This window comes from Chaetodon trifascialis, chromosome 3, assembly GCF_039877785.1.
Source record: "Chaetodon trifascialis isolate fChaTrf1 chromosome 3, fChaTrf1.hap1, whole genome shotgun sequence".
Classification (NCBI taxonomy): Eukaryota; Metazoa; Chordata; class Actinopteri; order Chaetodontiformes; family Chaetodontidae; genus Chaetodon; species Chaetodon trifascialis.
The window spans coordinates 7,787,448-7,810,130 of NC_092058.1; the positions used below are offsets into that span (position 1 = coordinate 7,787,448).

At 39.5% G+C, this 22,683-nt stretch overlaps 1 protein-coding gene across 1 annotated transcript; it reads left to right on the forward strand.

The window, feature by feature from the left end:
* Window positions 1-985: 985 nt before the first annotated feature.
* On the forward strand, window positions 986-22,444 carry LOC139351983 (immunoglobulin-like and fibronectin type III domain-containing protein 1). Its single transcript, XM_070993968.1, is given in 25 exon segments — window positions 986-1,034; window positions 6,425-6,544; window positions 7,611-7,753; window positions 8,132-8,231; window positions 8,373-8,417; window positions 9,694-9,727; window positions 9,855-10,038; window positions 10,221-10,334; window positions 10,418-10,586; window positions 10,704-10,976; window positions 11,134-11,699; window positions 11,791-11,865; window positions 11,868-11,919; window positions 16,428-16,552; window positions 16,668-16,809; window positions 17,051-17,344; window positions 17,478-17,774; window positions 18,302-18,481; window positions 18,584-18,712; window positions 18,808-19,116; window positions 19,567-19,652; window positions 19,731-19,923; window positions 20,025-20,321; window positions 21,340-21,666; window positions 21,765-22,444. Coding segments are annotated over 25 exon segments (4,308 nt in total). The 3' UTR covers window positions 21,770-22,444.
* Window positions 22,445-22,683: the final 239 nt, after the last annotated feature.

Sequence of the window (22,683 nt, forward strand, 5' to 3'; positions counted from 1 at the left end):
AATAATATCAATCGCTCATACGTGACCACACCCACAATAAGTCCCTGTCCAATGAGAAGGTTACGACCTCTTCACTTGAGAGTCATTAGGTCAACTTTTACAAGAAGAGAAAATAGTAATGGCATAAAGTGATGCATGTGACCTTTTGTAACAGAGACACGACTCGCATAACAAACAAGTGTCATATGAGTCAGTTGTGCAAATGAGTGTCACCTTACGGCTGATGCTTTTAAAAACTATTTTGGTATTTTAAATGAAAAATCTAAGCAAATATCAGTGGCGGTGAGCAGTTTCCTTATCAGACTCAGCACTAAAATTGTTGTTTCTTTTGTAAAATAACACATATCATTAAGTTATTAAGGAGAACTGGAGGTCTGGTGAAAACTGCAGTGGAAAGCTGCATGTTTCTTTGTCGAGCCTGTGAAAACTTGCTATTTCATCTTGAGACCTGCATCCATTTTTTGAGCCATAATTCTACTAATATTGTGTGGCAGTGGTAGGGTGTACGGTTCTAGAAACTAAGCCTAACTCTTCAAATGGTTTGTTTAAGGCTTCAACGAGCTCCTTTCTTAAACAACACATGCCCCTGAAGGCTCCCTGAGATCGACACTCATCCCATGTAAAGACCACCAGCTAACTGTAAATGACATCAGTTGCTGCCTCTCGCTGACTGGTTGGAGTAACTGCAGTGGGCTTTAGCGAGCACCATCTGAGCAGTTTAGAGCAGCTTAAAGTTATAAATAAATTGCTGACAAGCTTTTGGTGACATCTGCTTAAATTTTCAGAAAGAGAATGAGCAACTAAAAGTGTAACCAATCCAGAAGTTAAAAAGACTGACACCTGAAGCTCTGAGGAGACAGTAAAAATCACTGATTTGCTTTTGAGCCACGCATGTATGCAATGCTAAAGATTTCCTCTTGTATCCTCTGTCTTTTCTTGTTGCTGCAGAGCCTTCTGAATCGCCAGAGCTCGCGAGGAAACCAAGATGTGGAAGAGGTCAAAGGTGACCGATCAAACTGCCGCTGGGCAGGCGGGTAAGTGCAGGCTGATGGACACCCTCTCTGGTTGGGTCAGTCAAGGGGTTGGTATTGCAGAAGTCTCCACCTGTATTTCCTCTTATCTGAGGAATGATGACGAAGTGGATCTATTTGACTTACACAACTAATCATACAATATTAGATTAATGTGTATTGAAGAAAAGGAACAACTGCAAGACAAGAGGACACCTGGGAAGCTCAAAGGTTATATGAAGTCCATGTCTCCAAAAAGCATCTTTTTTGAAGACCCAAGATGTCGAAGGCTGTATTATTACCATTTCTGCCATGAGGAAAAGAAGATAAGAACCACAGTGGAAGTGGAATCCCTGCACTCTACAGTGTGGTGTCCATGATGTTAGGAAAAGTCAAAAGCAAACACCCAAAAACACACATTTTTGCTATGTGAAAAAAAGCAGAAAGTCTGAATGTGGTGCTGTTCTTCATTCATCAACTTCTGCCTCCAAAAGACGCGACTGTGAAGATGCCGGTCAAATGATCGCAGATGCAAATAAGCTGTAATCACTGAACGAGGGCACGCTGTGACAAAAACAAACAAACAACATTGTTACCTGAAGATCAATACCAACATACATCTGTCGGTTCCAAGGATGAGCAACAAAAATATGGCGGAGAATCGACGCAACAGCCGGTGGCCACAGTTGAAGAGAAAATTGAAAGTGGTGTCCTTGTTTGGTAGAAGACAATGAAGCCTTAATTTAAATTAATTCTCAACAAATTGCTTTTCCAGAAAATATTTGCACATAATTTCTCTCAAGCACTGCGCAGGAATCATCCTGAGATGTCAGCCATGAGAAACTGCCTGAGCGAGCTTGAAGTTAAGTCTAATCCGCAGTTGTACAGCACAACTATTCACATGCTGCTGTAACAACATACTGCTAACATACTGTATAATATTGTGTCTATGACTAACCATTTTTTGTTGGTGGTGTGTCTGAATATTTTGTTCTGCCCAAGTCTGTCTGTGTCTGTGCTTCCCATTCCTGGGTTATACTGTACTGTATACTGTGGTGTTTCATGTTCATTGTGTTTCATGTTTATTGTGTTTATTGTGTCCATAATCCTGTCGAAGTTCCAACCTGCCATGGTGCTTTTGTCAGGATTAATATTTACCTGTCCTGTTCCCTCTCCTGCTGTCACGTTGCGCGTTAAGTCGACGGTTCTGAGGGAGTTCACCCGGACGACAAAGGTATGCGAGAGAAGAAGAAATCAAATTACACAAACGATTCATCTTCTGTTAAGTGCATGACTCCATGTTGGGTGAGTTGCATGTATGATGTGGTCTTCATCACCCCTTGAAAGGCGTCATCCGAAATGGATGATTCAACTTTCAGTGTCACAACAGATGCATTTCATTGTGACATTCTCAACATCCTTCATATGAACACTGGCTCAAGGCTGTTGCTAGAAGGCACTGCCGTTGACTTTCATGTGTCTACTTTAGCTTTTATCTAAAGGACAAATGCCACCTTTTAAACTGTCCGTGTGCTAGTTAGCGCTGTACATTATGATGGCACAGTCAGTCTCAATAAGTGAACTTGCTCTATAGGGACATCCCCAAGGAGTGGCTGATCTCTCCTGAAACCTAGCAAATCTTCGGTCTTAAACATAATTAACTTGTAAATTTGGGTTAATATCAGTTAACAGCAAACAGCATGAATTTGGTATGAATAGAAAGACTACAAGTAAATCATATTTGAGGCTGTATTTTTATACAATGAACACCAGCCGAGTCACCCTTTTCAGTGACCCTTTCTGTATTCCCCTGAGATTTTCGGCCTCTTCATGCCTGACCCACGTGTTATCCTTGGCTTCACTGTGACGACCGGGACTGTCACAGATATGAAATTGCATTTTCTATGATCCTTGCAGTTCAAAGCAGGTCTGAGAGGACCATGTGCTGTCAAGTTAACACAGAACATTGAGGTCAACTGGAATAACACCCGTGACCTCTGGAAGCTCTTATGCCTCACCCAACTCCTGACACCTTTTGATTCCTTGTATTTCTGTGACAATTCCTCTGAGGAAATTCGGGGCAACACAAGCCACAATTCTCCGAGGTATCAACTCATAGATGGCACTTGTCTTTCTCTGTTAACATGGCCATGAAGTGAAATGAGGGAATTAGAAATGCAAGCCAACCAGCCATTAGTTCACACTGAAAGAAGAAGAAGACTTTGCAGTAAATCTCAAGCGTGATGAACTGTGACTGATGTAGACAGACAGAATCTAATTGGACTGGGGCATTAACAAATGAAAAGTTAAAAGCCCATTAGTTTTGGGCTTTCCAACCAAAAATTGCTAAAAGCTGAGCAGCAAAAAAAAAACAAAACAAAACAGCAAAGTTAACTGAAAAGTCTAAACAGCGAACAATGGCAACTGGCTAAGGCTGCAGTGACGAGAATAAACACAACAACAGTGGGAACATGTGGGTGAGTCAGCAGGTTCTGAAAAGCTTTCTGAATGTACTCTTTATCATTCATTCATTCATTTGTTCATTTATTTATTTGGCAAGGCAAGCCAGGTGTGCTTACAAAGCGCCTTTCATACGCAAAAGCAATTCAAAGTGCTTTGTAAGCCATAAAAGACATGAAATAAGAAAAAAAAAAAAAAATGTAAAAAGCTAAAATTAAAAAGATGAAAGCACACAGCAATGAAGAGAGTAAAGTGCAGCACTCGAGCCCAGGGTCTAAATACTTTGTTTTAAAAGTGGTTAGAAAAAGGTATTATCTCCTGTAAGTTTGTTCCAGCTCTGTGCAGCTTTGTGATCAACACACAAACTGTGCGACGCAGGGAGACTGAATACTGTACGCATGGTTCATTCAAGCAGCTGTCAGTAAGTGTACAGCGCATAATAAAACATATAAATTAAAATATGAACGAATGAATGAATGAATAACAAGAGGAAGCACTGTAAAAACTTTCTATACTCTGCGTTCATTTCCGATGAACTGCGAAATCTCACTCATTGCTTTTAGAGAAATGCTTATTCTGGTACCAGTTCATACTCATGAAGCTCGGATGCTACAAAGGAGTCCATTAAAAATGATGTACAAGCCAAAAAAAAAAAAAAAAACATATTTTGGAAAATGACTCAAAAGCAGAGCAGGGACATTAAAAACATTCACAACTATTTAGTTTGGCAGAGAATTCTTTAACAGAACAAGCTTTCCTCCAGTGCAACCGCATCAGAAGCACAATAAGAGGTGTCAAGTTATTTACAACCACGGGCATTTCAGATGAGGACTGAGTGAAAAACCTTCAGCTTTTTAGTGGCTGCAGCCTTTGTACATGCTTATCCATCTGACAGCTGTCCAGATCTCTTGAAAAATAAGATGCAATAAGAAGATTCTGGTGCTGTTTGCGGATGCGGATCTGTGACTTACACCCATGCAAAGACACGTCAACACCGAGCGCAGCATTTACCAAGGACGTATGCTAAATCTGTTCAAGAATTAATCTTTCTGTACCAAATTTATGCCAATTATATTCCATCAAATGCTTTTGACCCATGAAATCAATGCCTGGCTTACACATACAGCTTTAATTGCTGTTCTACATTAATAGGCTGATCAATATCTCCATGCTTTTAACGATGTCCTCATCAGCCTCACGATCCCACAGTGTGAAAGTTCTGCTTGTTAACAGCAGTAAAACTGATGTAATGTTTTCAGTGCTCTGCTACACATACAGTACATACTGTTCTGTAGCACCTGCTGCAAGCAATTTACCTCCTATGCGCTTCAGTCTGCAAAACGCTGGGGCAACCTGCTCATTTCTTCTTACTTAAACCACATATTCTATAGTTTATATTCTGCCTATTACAGGTGTTTCATGCCAAGAGAAAATAATTAAAGACCAGGGATCCCTGGACCAGCTGAACCCCTGTGATCAGCATTCAGTGATGCCCCCATCGAGATTGCTGTGGGTTAGTTCATATTGGTACTCTAAGGGTTTCTGGGACCTCTGAAAAGTACTAAAAAATGTCTAATTCTAAAGCCAGGAGTACTAAATACCTCAAAAATGAGCTTATATGGACTTAAATAATTTGCACCCTGTGGCCCTCCAGAAATGGCCAAGGACAATGCTTTTTTTATCTCCCACACAAACAGTTTTCCCATTTTTTAGAGCCCGAAATTTAGACTGAACTGCTCTAGAAGTTAGAATAATATGTACTGTATAATTAAAATACAAATATAGGGGTTTAATTCATTACAACTGTAAATCTTCATGACTTCGTGACAAGCTGTTTACACACAGCCAGAGAGGAACATTACATCAACTATCTTAAAGGAAAGATAAAAGTTAAATATGAACTATTGCATACTCTGATTACTATTAACCACTCACGTTTTCAACAGGACATAAACATTGATGTTTATGGCAAGAATACTGAATTTATTACGACACGCTCTATGAGCTTATTAAGCCTGCTACTTACATAAATAAATCACTTGGGGGTGCATGCTTACATCAGGATTAAACACTCACTACTAATATGAGGAGGCCCATGATGTGGGAGAGTTAGAAGTACATACTATTCAGAAAGCTTGGCTCTGTCACCTTGTGCAAAGTTTCTTTAAAAAAAACGAAATCATCAGAAATCAGACACGTTTGTTATGGAGAGGTTTTTGATTGTTGACCCTACTGTTGGTCTGACAGTTCGAGCTGCTCATTATGAGCTCTTAATCCACTGTGAGAGCTCCATGTTGTGAGGGTGTGCAGAGTCAGAACAACATGCCAGCACGCAGGAGATGTAGAGTAGGTGGGGATAGAAATTAACTCACTTACCTTCTGTTCTTGCAAAAAGAGAAATCGCGTTTTGCAAAATAGGAGAACAAGTACGACTAACTCCTGGGCGGGGTCAGATTTAAGGCGGCAGAGAGAGTCATGATAATTCTGTTTACAGCGTTTGCTCTTACTTGTCTTATCTCCATTACCATGACTCAGTTTATATGGAAATGCTAGATATGTCTGAAAAGGTTAGGAAAAAATAAACAGAATTAAGTTATGTAAGTATTTAGTTGCTTGACTATAGAAGTCTTTAAAAGTTGGATGCATTATTGTGGCATTTCATCCCATCTCTTCAGATAAACACTCGACATGAACGTAATGAAGGATTTTACACTGACAAATGATTACTGGCTAATTTGTCTGGCATTCAGATTTGTATTTATTATTCACTTTTGAATTAAATCTGAATATAGCCTTAGAAAGCCTTAAAAAAAGTCTTCAGTTCACAGGTTTATAGAGGTGGCTCCTTAAAATAAGTCATTAACATCAATATTCTGTACATACTGATTCTTTAAGCTGTCCCCTCTATTCACTAAGCCTGTCTAATAGTTGATTTTTTTTTTTCATTTGATCAGGCATCAAGAAGAAGTCGAAAGTGCCCGGAGTCATGATAACGCAGTTCATGGAGGAACTTCCAGAAGGAATGTCCCATCCAGATTTCACCCGCAAACCCATCGCTCTGACCATTCAAGAGGGTAAGTCGTCAAGTCCATCTTACGTTAAAAAAAATATGTTTAACTCTCCCATCACAATTCTTGCCTAATGTTTGCTGGACAGTAGAAGACAACCTTGACCTCCTGGAGCTGGTGTTGCCAGACCGGATGGTTTTGGGTTGCATTGTGCAGGGTAAAATGGTTTGAGTGGGTGGGCAGGATTTGGGCTGGTTTACCATGAGTAATTCTTTCATAGTGCTGAGGGGAGATATGAGTTACCATCATTACCATGCACCCACCTGCAGGTCACCCTATAAATAGACAAGCCGCATGAAATTTTTGCATGAAAAATTTCTTTATTATACTGTCAAATTGAAAAATTGTGATGAACCACAACACAGCTGCTCTTTTTCTGAATTAATTTGTATACTTCACTATTTACATTTACACTGTTTACACATTACATTTACATACATCATAATTAATTATCTTAGTATTTGTTATAGATATTATATGGAAATTTATTTGTAATAATTTGAGTAATGATTAGGCTGGAAAATATCAAAACAATCTGGCAACACTGCCTGTAGACTTCAGGAGAGACACTCAGTATGCTGACAACACATTATTTATGTTAATTAGAGGGAATTAACAGATTCCTCAGATTTTGACATAAAACATCGGTGAACAGGAACGAGGTGCGTTTTGAAGCCTCAGAGGCTCATTTCACCTTCATTTTACTTTTGAAATGTTGTGCACACTCAAATAGTTTATCATAAGGCTGAAAATCATCAATCTTTTAGAACTTCCTTATTTGGGTTTTATTATTATTATTGTGGCGATGAGATGACACTGACACTGCTGACCAGAGCTGAATCATGTGCTGTTATACGTGAAAAGTACAGCACAAAGATGCAAATTATGAATCATGTTACACAGCATCTTACCCTAGTGTACTAAACATAAAAATGAAAATAAAGATTATTTGCATGTGAGTTAAAGTAAATAACGTTCCTGTATGTATCTGCAGCATATCCATCTTTACTAAAAAATATAGCAAAGAACAGTTTGTCACTAATAAGGAAATTTTGATTTTATCCTATTCCAGGTAAATTTGCATTCTTTAAAGCCAAAATAGTGGGCACCCCAACACCAACTGTAACATGGAGCAGAGCAAATGGAGAAATACATTTTCACCCTGACGTGTGCCAGCAGAGGTATGATGAGGCATCTCAAGAACACACCATCGAGGTATGCCAATCTGCAACAAAACCTGAAGGCATGGTCACATTACATTTCTGTGCATTGAAAGTTACCTGCACCGGCCTCCCGAAAAAAGGGGGTGATGTCACATAAATATTAATGACAGTGATGATAGACGACGGCGAGCAAATCCGTTCGGTCAAATCTGAACAAAGGTGAACTCTGAATTGTGCCAGAGCTGGAGGCTTGAGATCAGAGTGAAAAAGGAAACATGGTTGAATTTATCCACCGTTCAGGTTTCAATGGAAGTGAATGGGAGACAGAGCGAATAAGTGAAGACTGGAAATGAAATGTGTCCATGCCTCAAGACTCAAACTGCTTTCAGTGGTAACAGACACGCCATTAACTCTGTTTGCATTTCGATAGTTTCCTAAAGTCACCCCAGAGGATGCTGACACCTACAAGTGTTTTGCAACAAATCAATATGGAAGAGCCATTTGCACTGTTGTCTTGAACGTTATTGCGGGTAAGATCCTTCTTCTTGTTTGAATCACTGTCTTGGGTGTGTAAGATAACAGTTGTATTATACGTCCTCTTGATAAGTTGGCATATTTGTACTGAACTCTGCAAACAGATAATGAATATTAAGGTGATTGTTTGTTTGCAGTTGGATTCTCCAAGAGCAAAGAATTTCAAAAGGCACAAGCAGAAGGTGAGATTTCAAATGCATTTAAAGCCTTTAGGTTTTATCTGAAGAGGTGTGCTAATATATAAATAAAAAAATATCTATATATATATAAACGCAACACCATTTTTCATGAGCTGAACTCAAAGTCCTAAAACATTTTCTATATGCATAAAAGATCCATTTCTCTCAAGTATTGTTCACAAATCTGTGTTAGTGAGCACTTCTTTGCTGAGATCATCCATCTCACCTCACAGGTGTGGCATATCAAGATGCTGATTAGACAGCACGATTATTGCACAGGTGTGCCTTAGGCTGGCCAGAATTGTGCTTTATGGGGGGGTCGGGGGGGGTATATAGCAAGGTTTCCGTTTGCTTGCTGTCATGTGAAGGCTCACTGCTGTAAGACCAGATTTATCCCAAAAAGAGAGCTTACTGTATATAAACCATGCCTGATGTCAGACACGGATAGCACTAAGCAGATAAACTAGCACTGCAATTAAAAACACATTTATCACAATTCTACCACAAAAAAAAAGAAAAAAGAAAAAAGAAAAAAACACTTTAAGGGAATTGGGCGACCAGCTGTGTACAAAGATAAATAGAGGTTGATGGTTTTCATATAAGTTATCAATACTTGGGCTGATACAGCAGCTCAGTTTATCTGTGCTGCAACCTAGCCCATTTATTTTCATAACAACATGACATTTTACTCATTAATTGGAATTATTGGGAAAATCTGCCCGTCATGGTGCATCTGTCACATCAGTGTAATGCCGCTGTGCGCTGACACTTGACACATTACTCTTAGAAACTGACATAAGAATGAACAGCAGCAACCAGAATCAAGTTAGGCTGTATAAACCCAACACAAAGTGCTCGGTTCCACCTGTCTGGATGATGATCAATTGCCTTTATTTTTGTTATAGTTTCCTTTTAGTCAAAAATATCAAAGGGACTTTTGGACAGAGATTAGACAGACCAGGTCAGTTATTCCAGTGGCCCGAGCATTGTTGAGAAGACAGCAGAGTGTGATGTTTGATCATTCAGATAATGGGTGTGAAGAGCACACAGGGGCACTCAGGGTTACTCTGTGGGGTGCCAATTAGTTAGGACTGGACAATCCTCTGTTAGCCATCAAGCTGAAAACACTTTTATTTTACTGCAAAGAAAATATATTACATGTACACTGTCAATAAAGTAAAGTTGAGCCTGCTTCTTTTGAATACATTTGCAAAAAAGAAAGCGTGACATATGCTGTATATTCAACGCCAGAATGACGTTTTCTGTTCTGGTTCCCCAGATGTAACAGAGTTGAGGAAAAAACTTAAAAAACGGTGAGTGAAACATACTTTATATATTGTTATGGTGTGTTTTTTTGTTTATGGCGGTGAGTCCTGCAGTGATTTTTCTAGGACAGTATGAGAGTTGCTGAGCGTGTGGGACTTCATGATCACTCTACAGTAATCCTGATGGAACACGTGAGGAAAAGCCAATGGACACAGAGGAGAAGGTCTGGGAAATCCTCCTCAGTGCAGACAAGAAAGACTACGAGCAGATCTGCACGGAATACGGCATCACAGACTTCCGCGGCATGCTGAAGAAACTCAATGAAATGAAGAAAGAGAGAGAGGAGGAGATTGCAGCAGTATGTGGTCTTTTGATTCTTTAATAATTCAACCACAAGCATGTCCCACAAAACGGTTTCAACAACTCTTTAAAGGCCACTTGTTAGTTTTTGTGTGTTTCTTTTATACTGCATTAGCAAATTCATTCCGTATTTTTCATAATTTGTGTGTTTTTTTTTAAATCTCTTTATTTCTACTGTAGTTTGTCACACAAATCAGTTCACTGAAACATATCGAGGTCAATGACAGCGACTGTGCAACAATTGAGTTGGACATGGACCTCAAGGATCCTAGCAGCAAAATTTTCCTATACAAGGTGAGACACAATCTATTTACTCCAGTATTGTCTTGCTGCATTTTTTAACGGTTATCAAGGTGCTAACATGAGCCTAAATTCAGGATGGCGTCATGGTTCCATTCACCAAAGAGGACGCCGAGGAGCAGAAGCATAGCTTGAAACAAGTTGGCAAGAAATATGTCTTCACGATCAAAAAACTGGGTTCAAATGATGCTGGGCTCTACTCAGTGGATGTTGAAGGCGTCAACGTTTTCTCCACAGATTTTAAAGGTATGTCCTCAGACTAGTGAGCCTGTGTAGATTAAGTAGTTGGAATGGAAAATGGATTTATTAAATAGTCCCTCTCTGCTTCTCTTTTCTTTTTCATGTCTTTCTGTACCCATGCAGTCCCTCAAGTTGAATTTGCCGTCAAACTACAAGAGGTGAAGGCAGAAGAAAGACAGGACGCCCTCTTTCAGTGTGTCCTGACGGCACCAATGAGTGAAATAAAATGGTTCGGAAAAACCGCTCCCCTGACGAACGGTGAAAAACATGAAATCACTGTATCTGAAGATATGCTCATTCACAAGTTGATTGTGCGGGACTGTATGCCTTTGGACGCCGGTATCTATGCTGCTGTGGCAGGAATCAAATCCTGCAACGCCTGGCTTGTGGTTGAAGGTGAGAACTTTTCTTATCTTTTGTGTATTCTCCAGTTGCATGCATAAATATGGAATATCTTGCAGATACTTTGCTCTCGCACAAAATAATTGCTAAACTCTGAAGTTAACACTCTGTTTAAAATTCTAAAAACATCTGGCTTCATTATCTTTTGTAGCTGACAAAGATCCTGCTAACAAGGGAAAGAAGGCAGCTCGCAAAACTACTATGGCTGGAGGCGGTAATGATGACGACCTGATGAAAATAGCTAAGGAACAGCAGGAAAGATATCAGAAAGAAATGGAAGAGAAAATGGAGCTTGCCAAGAAGGCGCAAGCGGAGAGAGAAGCCGCAGAAGCAGTCGCTCGAGAAGAAGCTGAAGCAGCAAAAAAGGCAGCGGCTGAAGCCAAAGCTGCTGCGAAGGCTGCGGCAAAAGCAAAAAGGGCAGCAGCTGGCAAGGACGGAGCTGCAAGGAAAAGCAAGAAAAAAGGAGCCGGTGATGCAGGCTCTGCGGCAGATGGTGCTGGAGGTGTTGGTGGTGCTGGAGGTGCCGGAGGTGTTGGTGCTGGTGTTGGTGGTGCCGGTGGTGTTGGTGGTGTTGGTGGTGCCGGTGGTGATGGAACTGATGGTGGCATAGGTGCTGGTAAGGGCATTGGAGTCGGTGCTGGTGGTGGTGCAGGTGGGGGAGAAGATGGAAGTGGAGCTGGCACTACAGGTGGAGCAGGGGGTGGAGCTGGGGGCTGGGCTGGAGCTGGCAAAGGTCAAGGTTTGGGAGACGAATTTGAGGGAGAAGAGGATTACGATTCGTTTGAAGATTCTGACGAAGATTTTGAAGGAGAAGGAGGAGGAGAGGGAGGAGGAGAAGGTGGAGAGGGAGGAGAAGGAGGTGGAGAAGGAGGTGGAGAAGGAGGGAAACGCAGGAAACGCATGAGAGATGGGCCGCTTGTTCCAGATACAGTGACAGGTAAGAAAATAATTCATACCTCCATGTTTGTTGAGAGACAAAATGACAAAAGATTGCCTCCAAAATTTGGCTGTTACTCTCCTAAATGCTTAAGAGGATGAAATATAAAACACAACCATGATTCCAAAAAAGCTGGGACTCTGAGCTCACGTAGTAACATCCTGGATCCAATCACGTGTTCACAAAGTGGTGAACCTCGCTCCATCCTCACTTGTGAACGAGTCTTTCCAGGATGCCCCTTTCACACCCAATCATGATGCTATCACCTGTTACCAATCAACCTGTTTACCTGTGGAATGATCCAAACAGGTGTTTTTGGAGCATTCAACAACTTTCCCAGTCTTTAGTTGCTCCTGACCAAATTTGTTTGAAATTCAGAACAAGCATATAATTACAAAAATCAATGAAGCTGATGGGGCAAAACATTAAATAAATTGTTTTGTAGTTTTCAATTATACTGACAAGGATTTTTACACAGCGCACCAACTTTTTTGGAGTCAAGTTGACATCAAATTTACAGAGAAAGTTATTACACACACACACACACACACACACACACATCATACTCTTATATATATTATAGCAGTAGCATGAGAAGGTATTTGTATTTTGATGTTGTTCTGTGTTTTGATATTAGTCTCCTCTGTATGTCTTCCGTCTAAATTTTATAAATCCCTTTATGCTTATTATGTTACTGTTGTCTTTTCAATGAAAGTTCAGATTCATTCTACAAGTCTATTAATCTATTAACCTTTAAAATCAAAAGAAGAACATCACTTATGATGAATCTTTAAACCAAATCTTCCAAATAAGGAGACAGGACAGAATGCTGGTACGTGTATCACATTCATGATGTTAGGCAGAGTCAAATGGACATCATCAGGTCAACGTTAATGTATTGATAGTAAATTATTACAATCAGATATGTGTGACATTCTGTATAAGTTCCTATTTATTATCACTAATAGGAGATAATAATGATGAGGAAACCACAAATCAACAAGGTGAAAAATCTGTGAAAAAAGGAAAACGTCCCAAAAAGAAAAATGTGGAGGTGGAAGAAGCTGTTGTTGGTAAGAGATGTCAAAGGTTGCATGTAGCAGACAATTTACTGACGATTAAAGTCATTTGGGAATGAAAATGACTTTGACATTTCCTACACACGTGTAGGAAATTCTTACTTAGATGCAGCTGAATTAACAATCTCATTGTAGCTCTGACTGAATTAAACCACTGACACTTTACAAAGCTCTACGCTTTGCTGGTCGCACAGCTGGCTGAAAGATCCATGTGGCCCGGGCAAATGTACAAAAACACAACATTTCAGAAAGGTCTTGTGAAGCGTCAGTGACAGAACTTGCTTTATCCAGGACGTGTAAGACTGTAACATGTTTAGAGTTCAGAGGCAACAGGTTACGAGCCTACATTAAAAACTGCAGCACAGTTTGTTTGTGAAGTCAGCAGGCCAGCCTGAGTAGATCAACGTCGGTAGCATTCATGTGCTAATTAGAGCTATTCGCACCTTCGCAAAGGCGCGATTAACCACGCCCCCCGCCGACAGATGGTTCGTTTCCGACAATTTTCGGAGCCGGCGAAGTTCCCCATAAACTTGCCGTAAATTGCCGAAAATCAACAAAATTCGCGGGGATTTACGGGTCAAAAATGTGGTTTTTCATGCAGTGGCATTTGTCCCGGGAAAGTTAATTGCTCACATGGTTTTCAGTCCAAAAACAAATGAACACCATAGGCTTTATGTATTAACTTATTAACTATCTGCTAAATTCTGCAGATAATTAATTAGCCAAAATTGACTGATGAACCTTTTTTTTATGTCTGTCTGTCTTTGTTTTTATGCCTCTTCTTAGAAGCAGAAAGCTATATAGCATGTATATGCCATGCGAAATTCTGCATTCTCTTCTATCTAATCCCTTACTTAAAATACAACTGTGCTCTATATTTGTGTTTTGTGCGTAATACGCGTGCTTTCGTGTTTGTGGACATGTTTGTCTTTCCGTTGTTATAAATTCCTTGTTTATTCATGTACAAGTTTGTTATGTTACGGGGGGGAAAGCAAAAAGGTGAATTACCAACAGATATTTTCACATTGGGTACATCACAAATTGATAAAAGTTTGAGGTCTGGTATTTTTGATAAGCAGAAGTATCAGCATTTTTATCACTGGTATTACTACTTGTGGTAAAATACTTAGAACATGTATCCATGTAACGCAGTGGTGAAAAGTAACTCAGGTCATTTACTGTCATTTATTTGCTGTACTTAAGTACAATTTCAAGGTACTTGAACTTCTGTATTTCCATTTTCTGCTACCTTCTACTCAACCACATTTCAGAGGCATATATTATTTGATAACTTAAGTTTGTAGATTCAGATTAATACAAATGAATAATACTGTTACATTATGGACAAGATGATCCCCAGGTTTGACTGATTCACAAGCTAAGCCACAACAATACAATTACAATTACAATTCATTCTTCTTCTTCATTTCACATAATAGTACTTTTACCTTTTGTACTGTAAATATATTTTGGTGCTAATACTTTTTATACTTTTACTTAAGTACAATTCTAAATGCAGGACTTGTAACACAGTATTTCTACACTGTGCTATTGTTAGCTTTAGTTAAATGAAAGATCTGAGTACTTCTTCCACCACTGATGAAACATGATAATTCATAGCAAAAGTGTTAAATGCAAAAAGAAAGACAATCCACAAAGCCTTTATATCCATTAAGTCACGTCACATTGGCATCATTAGGGAACAGATCTTAAAAGTCGAGTTGGAGATCATCTTTTCTGCCACCCTCTTCTTCTGAACTGAAGTAAATGTTTGTTATTCCTGTTGTTGCTGCTGATCTCATTTTAATGCTCCATGTTGACATTTTAATTGTTATTGTTACTGTTTTCATGAATGTTACTATAAGGCATATCCAACAGCAAATGAGAAACAGTGGATTGATGGTAATTAAGATGATATCCCCTCAAACTGAAAAGAAAAAAACACAGAAGCCAGTGGTGCCAGTGGTGATAATGGCACTGCGCCAACGGCAAGCAGTGAGGAATCTGCTGAAAATGGTGAGCGTGCAGACGGTGGTGAGCCAGCAGCAGCTGGCAATCGCTTAAGCCGTGCACGGCAAGGCCCATTGATCGCGGAGACAGTTAGGGGTAAGATTACTGGCGCTGCATTAACTGCTGCATGGGAAGCACTGTCACTGATCGAACGTCATTTGATGAGCAGATGACTTTTGCAGTGATTTGAGGGTTAACATGAAGAGTGTGTGACCACTGAGTAGAATGCTTCATTTGATCTCTAATTGGTTAAATGGCCTTTTAGAATGATCAGACATGAGCAAGAGTGGGTTTAACCTTGAGTGCCTTTAAGAAATGCTAATCACATTTGATGCATTAATGGTTTTTGTTTTTGTCTATAGCACACAATATCATAGTTTCTTCAGTTGCAACAACACTGAAATGAATCAGAACATAGTTTAGTCTGATGTTTTGTAGACAATATAACAGCTGTGGTTATATAATTTTATTTCTATAACCCAAACAGGTTGGATATCAGCAGGCAATTTATTGTTTGGTGTCCACCTTTGTCTCTCATGTATTATGTTTACAGACTGTGTGAGTGTGTGTGTGTGCGTGTGTATATATGTGCGTAATGTTTAAATGCACCTGTGCTTTCTGTTAACAATCATGCTTGCCTTTTTAAATGTTAATTCAGGATGAGTCGGTGCTTTGAGGTTAATTATTTAAATAAGCAACATCAGAACTGATTGTGCTCTTGATACAACGGCTGCAACACTTGTGTGTCACACTCTTCCAAAAGTTCAAGACAGAAGACAACTCAAGTGGACTTTGGATGGTAACGATGCTCTAAATCAATTTCTGCACGACGGGGACTGAATTCAGATCGAACAGACAAAGTGCTAATTTCTTCCGTTGACCAGGGAATTGTCAGTGATGAGTCGGATGTTTTATGTTTTAAGAGCGCATATTTCTTTCAAAGATGATGAAGTGAACAGAGGCAAGTGAAAGCCTCAGTGACTCTTATGAGCTGTGCCGAGTCAAGTCTGCACACTCTCAAGCTGAAGAAGGCCACTTCCAAACAAGACATTCAAGCCACACCTAAACCAAGAAGACATCTTGATCAAGTTTCAGATTAATGCAAAATGCTCTCTTCTTACATTCCTACAGACTCTTCAATTAGATTTTCTGACTTTAAATTTGCATTTCGACATGTATTTTTTTTTATTCAAATATCATTATAAAATACATGATATTAACAGAAATGCAGAAAGAAAATTCTTATACTTGACTGTTTGAAAAGTGAGGTAAGTGTGTACACATCCACACATGGATGTTTGAATTCACTGTAATTGTAGATATACAATTACAAAAACTTGAAACGACGAAACAACATCTTTGCAGATGTCAGCTGTTGGCCATGAGCATTCACTAACTTACTGGTTGATAAATCCTCAGACCCAGGGGTTCACTTTCATGCTGGGCTCTCTGACTGCAAAGCCATAATTGGAGAATCAGCAGAGCTGGAATGTAAACTGAGCAGTGAAGACTGTGAGGGAATCTGGTACAAAGATGGGAATGAGGTAAGCCCAGGGTCTAAATGTGGTTATCATGGAGCATATGCTTTGATGTTATTGCAGTACTATAGCTAAATGGGAATAGGTGTGTTACAATAATATGCATGTTTGTTTCTTCCAGATTAAATCATCTGAGGGTATAACCATTTCAAAAGAAGGAAGTTTCCACAAATTGAAAATTCATAAAGTCACAGAGGAATTTGCTGGAACATATAAATTTGAAGCAGATGGACGGAAAACAGAGGCTTTGATCGCTGTTGAAGGTAAAAACATTTGTCTTACAGAAATTACTTGCATATAAGGGTTGAATCATTCATTAGAGAGTGTCATGGACATGATGAAAATAGACTTTTAAAAGAGCTACATATAGTATACATATATGCATATACTGAATATATATACTGTACATAGTACTCAAACTTTCATCTAAAGTATATAGACATATACTAGATAGCATGACACTACTAAAAACATCTCTCTGTATTGTTTTACCAATCACTGTAGATCCACCCAGATTTGATAAAGAGGAACTGGAGGCATTTAAAACCCCTGTAACAGTGAAAAAGGGGCACAAAGCGGTCTTCAAAGTACCTTTTATCGGACGAGATCCTATAAAAGTTCAGTGGTACCTTGACGGTGAAGAGCTTACAGAAGAAGCAAATGTCAAGTTAGACACCTCAGATGGCTCCAGCCGTCTCCTTCTAACCAAGCTGCAGCGCAAGGACAGCGGTGAAATCAAGATAAAACTCAAAAATGAGTTTGGCACTGTTGAGGCCTTCAGCCAGCTTATTGTACTGGGTATGTAAAGTATACAAATATTTCTTATACAGTATTTTGCACGCACTTATATAATTACCAATTACCTGTCAAACAAATTGTTTTCCTAGACTGTAGGTGGTGTGTTCAGCACAGATAATGTTGTTTTCAACAGATAAACCCACTCCTCCAATGGGACCTCTGGAGATTGTTGAAGCCTCTTCCTCTGTAATTGAATTCAAGTGGAGGCCACCAAAAGACAGCGGTGGTTGTAAGATAGACAACTATATACTTGAACGACAACAAGTTGGCAGAAACACTTGGAAGAAGTTGGGGCCAATCGGTCCAGAGGCCAAATACAGGGACACTGATGTAGACCACGGCAGGAGGTACTGCTATCGGCTCAGAGTGGAGACTGAAATGGGCACCAGTGAGCTGATGGAAACAGAGGACATTCAAGCCGGCACAAAAGGTAAATTCAGATATTTTGAAAATGTTATTTTAGAAATACTACTTTTCAGGAAAGGCTGGTCACACCAGCAAGTAAAAGGACGTTATTTCATAGCAAAATGACTTAAAATGGATTCACAGTGAAGCAAAGAAATTCACGTGGAGCTCTCTCATCAAATTAAACGTTGGCGATCACACAAATCTGCACCATTGACCAGCAGAAAATCGTCTTGACAGTGTTGACCGGAATAGAGCACTGGAGAGTTGGAGGACATTATCGTAGCTTTCCAGTCTTATTTAACCCTCCTCTGCCACACTGCTCCACAAAAGAGGCAGGATTTTCAGACAAGAGTCGCTGCTATAAATATTTTTCCTGAAAAAACGGTGTAAACTCATTGTACTGTTACTGAACAAGCATCCTAGTTTACCAGCAACAGTAGGTTGGTATGTTTGCAATTCCAACATCATGATCAATTCTCCCACAGTACAGAAAAAAAATCTCCATCATAGACAAACGATTTACAGATGCCAATTCTTTTGTGTAAACAGCATACCCTGGACCTCCATCTGCACCAAAGGTCGTCAGTGCCTTCAAGGACTGCATCAAGCTGTCTTGGTCTCCTCCATCTGACACTGGAGGAACCAGTATTCTGGGATACAACCTTGAGAAACGCAAGAAGGGAAGCAACCTGTGGGGTCCGGTCAACCCACCTGAAGAGATGATCAGAGGTTTCACTATTATTCATACATTTATGTTCGATCATGTTATGACAGCCTGTTTCAACACACACTAATGAATTGCTATATTGCATTTGTGCTTTTCCTATACAGCTAAGGGATTTGGAGTTAAAGATGTGGTCGAGGGAATGGAGTATGAATTCCGTGTGTCAGCAATCAATAACTCTGGAGCGGGTGAATTCAGTACACCATCTGAGTTTGTGTTTGCCAGAGACCCTAAAAGTAGGTGGACATTTAGAAATGTTCTAATTCATTATTTTAGCAATACTTCATGTAGCCTACAAATTGCAGCACTGAATATGAGTCATGTGTTACAGAGCCTCCTGGTAAAGTCATAGACTTTAAAGTGACAGATTCCACCTACACAACTCTGTCCCTGTCTTGGACCAAACCCAAGGACATTGAGGGGGTTGAGGATGAAGCCAAAGGATATTTTGTGGAGATCAGGCCTGCAGAAAACACAGAATGGGATCGCTGCAATTCAAATGTAATAACCATGACTACCTATACAGTGAAAGGCTTGAAGTCAATGGCCATGTACTGGGTGAGAGTCAGTGCTACTAATGATGGAGGAGAGGGAGAGCCACAGGAGCTGGATAATTACATCCTTGCCATGCCCCCTCCTGGTGAGAAAATATATTTCAAATAGTTATATGCTGTATTTTGGTTACAGGTCAATCCACTTAATAGTTAAAGTCACTTAATAGTTGAAGTCCTAGTTACTTTTTAACCATGTAATTTCTTCTTGTATAATCAACAAGTTTAACTTGTTCATGAAAATCTGAATCAGAGCTTATTGTGAAAATCTTGTGTTTAGTTAAGATAAAGAGATTAACAGGTACATGACAAACCCAAGTCAAGTTACATTGATCTGGATCACCAAATCCTTGTTTAAACAATCATGATAAAAACAGTGATGACCTGGGTTTTTGACTAGACGAGGTCTTTTTGGCATCAACATCAAAATGAATTTATCATGATAGGTTTTGTTTCACTAAGTATCATGTCACTCAAGCTGAAAATGATCAAGACAACATCACCAATAATGACTAACTTTCACCCTAATTTCCATTTAGTGAGACCAAGATTCACAGATGCCAAAATCAAGAGTTTCATGGTGGTGAGAGCAGGAAATTCTGCACGATTCAACATTAACTTTGAGGTAAGTACTTAAAATGACTTCTAGAGATCTCATTTAGTCTTCTGACAAATCTGACAAAATCATATTTATTCTTTGTAGGCCTCTCCTTGGCCAGAAATCACTTGGCAGAAAGATGGAGGGCCGGTGTCTAAAAAGGTGACCATCAGCAACACAGAGGGCACCTCCCAGCTTCTGATTCCTTCTGCTGAGCGCTCAGATACTGGAATCTATACTATCATTGTCAAGAACATTGTTGGCCAAGAAACATTCAGTGTTGAAATTAGAGTCACAGGTGAGTTTGGTAAAATACTGTATCTACTGAATGTATGAATAATTGCCTTCTAATTCAAATACTGTAGATAAAAAGAAAAAACATTTGTACTTGAACTTTAGATGAGCCCAAGCCACCTGGTCCTGTGGAGATTGATGAAAACGTGCCTGGCACAGTGACCATTTCATGGACCCCATCTCCAGATGAGAAACGTGACGACAGGCTGCACTACATGGTGATGAAGCGCGATTCAAATAAAAGACAATGGCACACGGTTGCAGATCACATCTTCAACAATAGATTCACAGCCTGCAACATAATGCCAGGCCGAGAATACCAATTCAGAGTCTACGCAAAGAATGACATGGGCGCCTCCAAACCCTGTGAATCACCAAAGTGGATAATTGCTACCAAAAAAGGTACGTAAATGCCTATGACTCCCAAGTTTGTCTAAAAGGTGACTGATATATGCATATGAAGAAACATTGCATTTTTCACCACAACACAAGCTTAAGCAAATGCAGAACTTAGATTTTGCCCACAAACTGCCTCTACAAAGCACTAAGGCCACAAGCAAATATGAACTTCAAAGATTGCACCGGCTAATTTAAAATATTTAATTTAAAAAGACTAGAGCCATTTGGACAATTTACTGTATTGTTTCTGGATGCTTTTAAGACTATTTTTGTGCAATGCCTGTCTATGGAAGACCACAAACTGGTGCATGGCTCGTTTCACATTTTGGGGTCAATAAAACAATCCTTTCAGCCTCACCAGCAGTGTAAGGATCAGCCCTGGCCCGAAACCCTTTCTTGCATCACTGCATTTCTCCTAGAGTCAAGAGTTAATCAACCAAATAATCTGCTCGATATGTTAGGTTTTGACTTGATTTGATGTCTTTTTGATACTCAAACCCATTTGGAGGGCACATATTCTATTGGCAGAGACACAGAAACGGGAAGCAGGCATGTTTGATATGGAATTTTTTTCAGCCAACACTGTGGCAATAACACCATTGTGCTGCACTTGTGCCTCTTCTCCTCACTGTTATTCTTTGCGTTTACTGGCAGATCACAAACCAACTATAAAGATTCATAATGCCACCTACTGTATAGGAGTGTGTAGGCACTGTACTTCTGGAGTCCATAAAAGCAACTTGGCTTTGCATTACCAGCTCTATTTATCAGCTATGGTTTCATTATCCGAAAAATACAAAATAAAATACATTTTGGATATATATCATGCATCCCTAACAGGAAGAGGACATTATTTCTATGTTGCTTTGCTGTATCATCATGAAAAACTCTAGTTTAGAAGGAGGGACAGAATGTACCATACTGTACCTGTAACACCACCACTAGGCATATGTTGAAACATCTTCTCCTGTTGCACGATTACAATTCTAATTCTCTGCAATGCATATCTGCTTTCTTCCAGAGAAGTTCATTTTGAACATGCCAGAAACAAAAACCTGTAATCTTCAGTGTCCTCCCAAGTTCATTGTCCCACTAAAACTGCACACCGCTCCTCAAGGCTATGAATGCTACATGAGCTGTGCTATAAAAGGGGACCCGACACCTCATGTGACATGGCTCCGCAATAACATCAGTCTGAATACCAACACTAACTACTTCATCTCCAACACCTGTGGGGTCTGTTCTATGCTCATACTGAGGGTTGGACCTAAAGACACCGGGGAATACAAGGTCGTTGCAGAAAACTCTCTGGGGAGGGCAGAGTGCGCCACTAAACTGACAGTCAGAGGTAAATCTTCACTCGACTATATGAGTGTTTTAAAGATGCTCTCACTATGTTATGCACTGAAATCTTAAACTAATATCTGCCTTTGTCTTTTTTTTCAGAATAAAGGAACATGCTGGAGATGGTAGAACTGCTCTAAAACCCTAACAGAAAACAAGTTATTGGTAATTTAGATACTGTATCTTTAGAGTTAAGCAAACCCCATCAAATGTAGAATACAATATTATTTAATATTGCCCATGACATCTTGCTTTTAGGCTGTTAACTATTTGATACAAAATCTTACAAAAGCAGGCATCTATTCAAAGTTTGAATCTCACAATAAGGTCTTTAGCCATAAAAGTGCTGCTGAAATAAAAGCCACAGGCATGTTTTGTTTGCTCTGATTTAAATTGTGCAATCTCAATAAAATGAAAGCTTGAAAAACTGACGTGCATTCTCACATATTTCTGAAAAATATGCATGTTTGACAGCAAATACATTTACACTATGACACTGTGTAGCAGTTACTTGATTTTAAAAGTGCTATTTAGAGGCATTTGTCTCAAGTGTATGGAGGTATCTGCTTGTGTCTTTCAATTCATTTTTAGATGCAGGTTTCTGTTCAAGTGATAGTTTGGTTGCAAGTGTTATTTTTCTGTAACTGTGGATTTGAAATCTTGCCCTTAAAACTGGCAAAAAATACTGACATCAAAAATGTATATGATACTCTCTGTTATACTCTGGTCTGCATAGGAAATTATGTGTAGGTTTGGTATAAATAAATATTTCATATTGCTTTTGTGATGTGGATTTTTTCTGACCTATATGTGACAACAGAAAACGCATTTATATGTCTAAAGACCACCACCAATGTATGTAGATGTATGCTGATAAATTTGGACATATGTTGCAGCTCTGGGCTCTGTGCCTTGAAATGATGGCACAGAAGTATCAAAATTCAGACCATTTGTTCATCCATGAAGGTATATGAGAATAATTTATGTCCAAACTTCTTGTGTTACCTCTCTGGGCATTTCT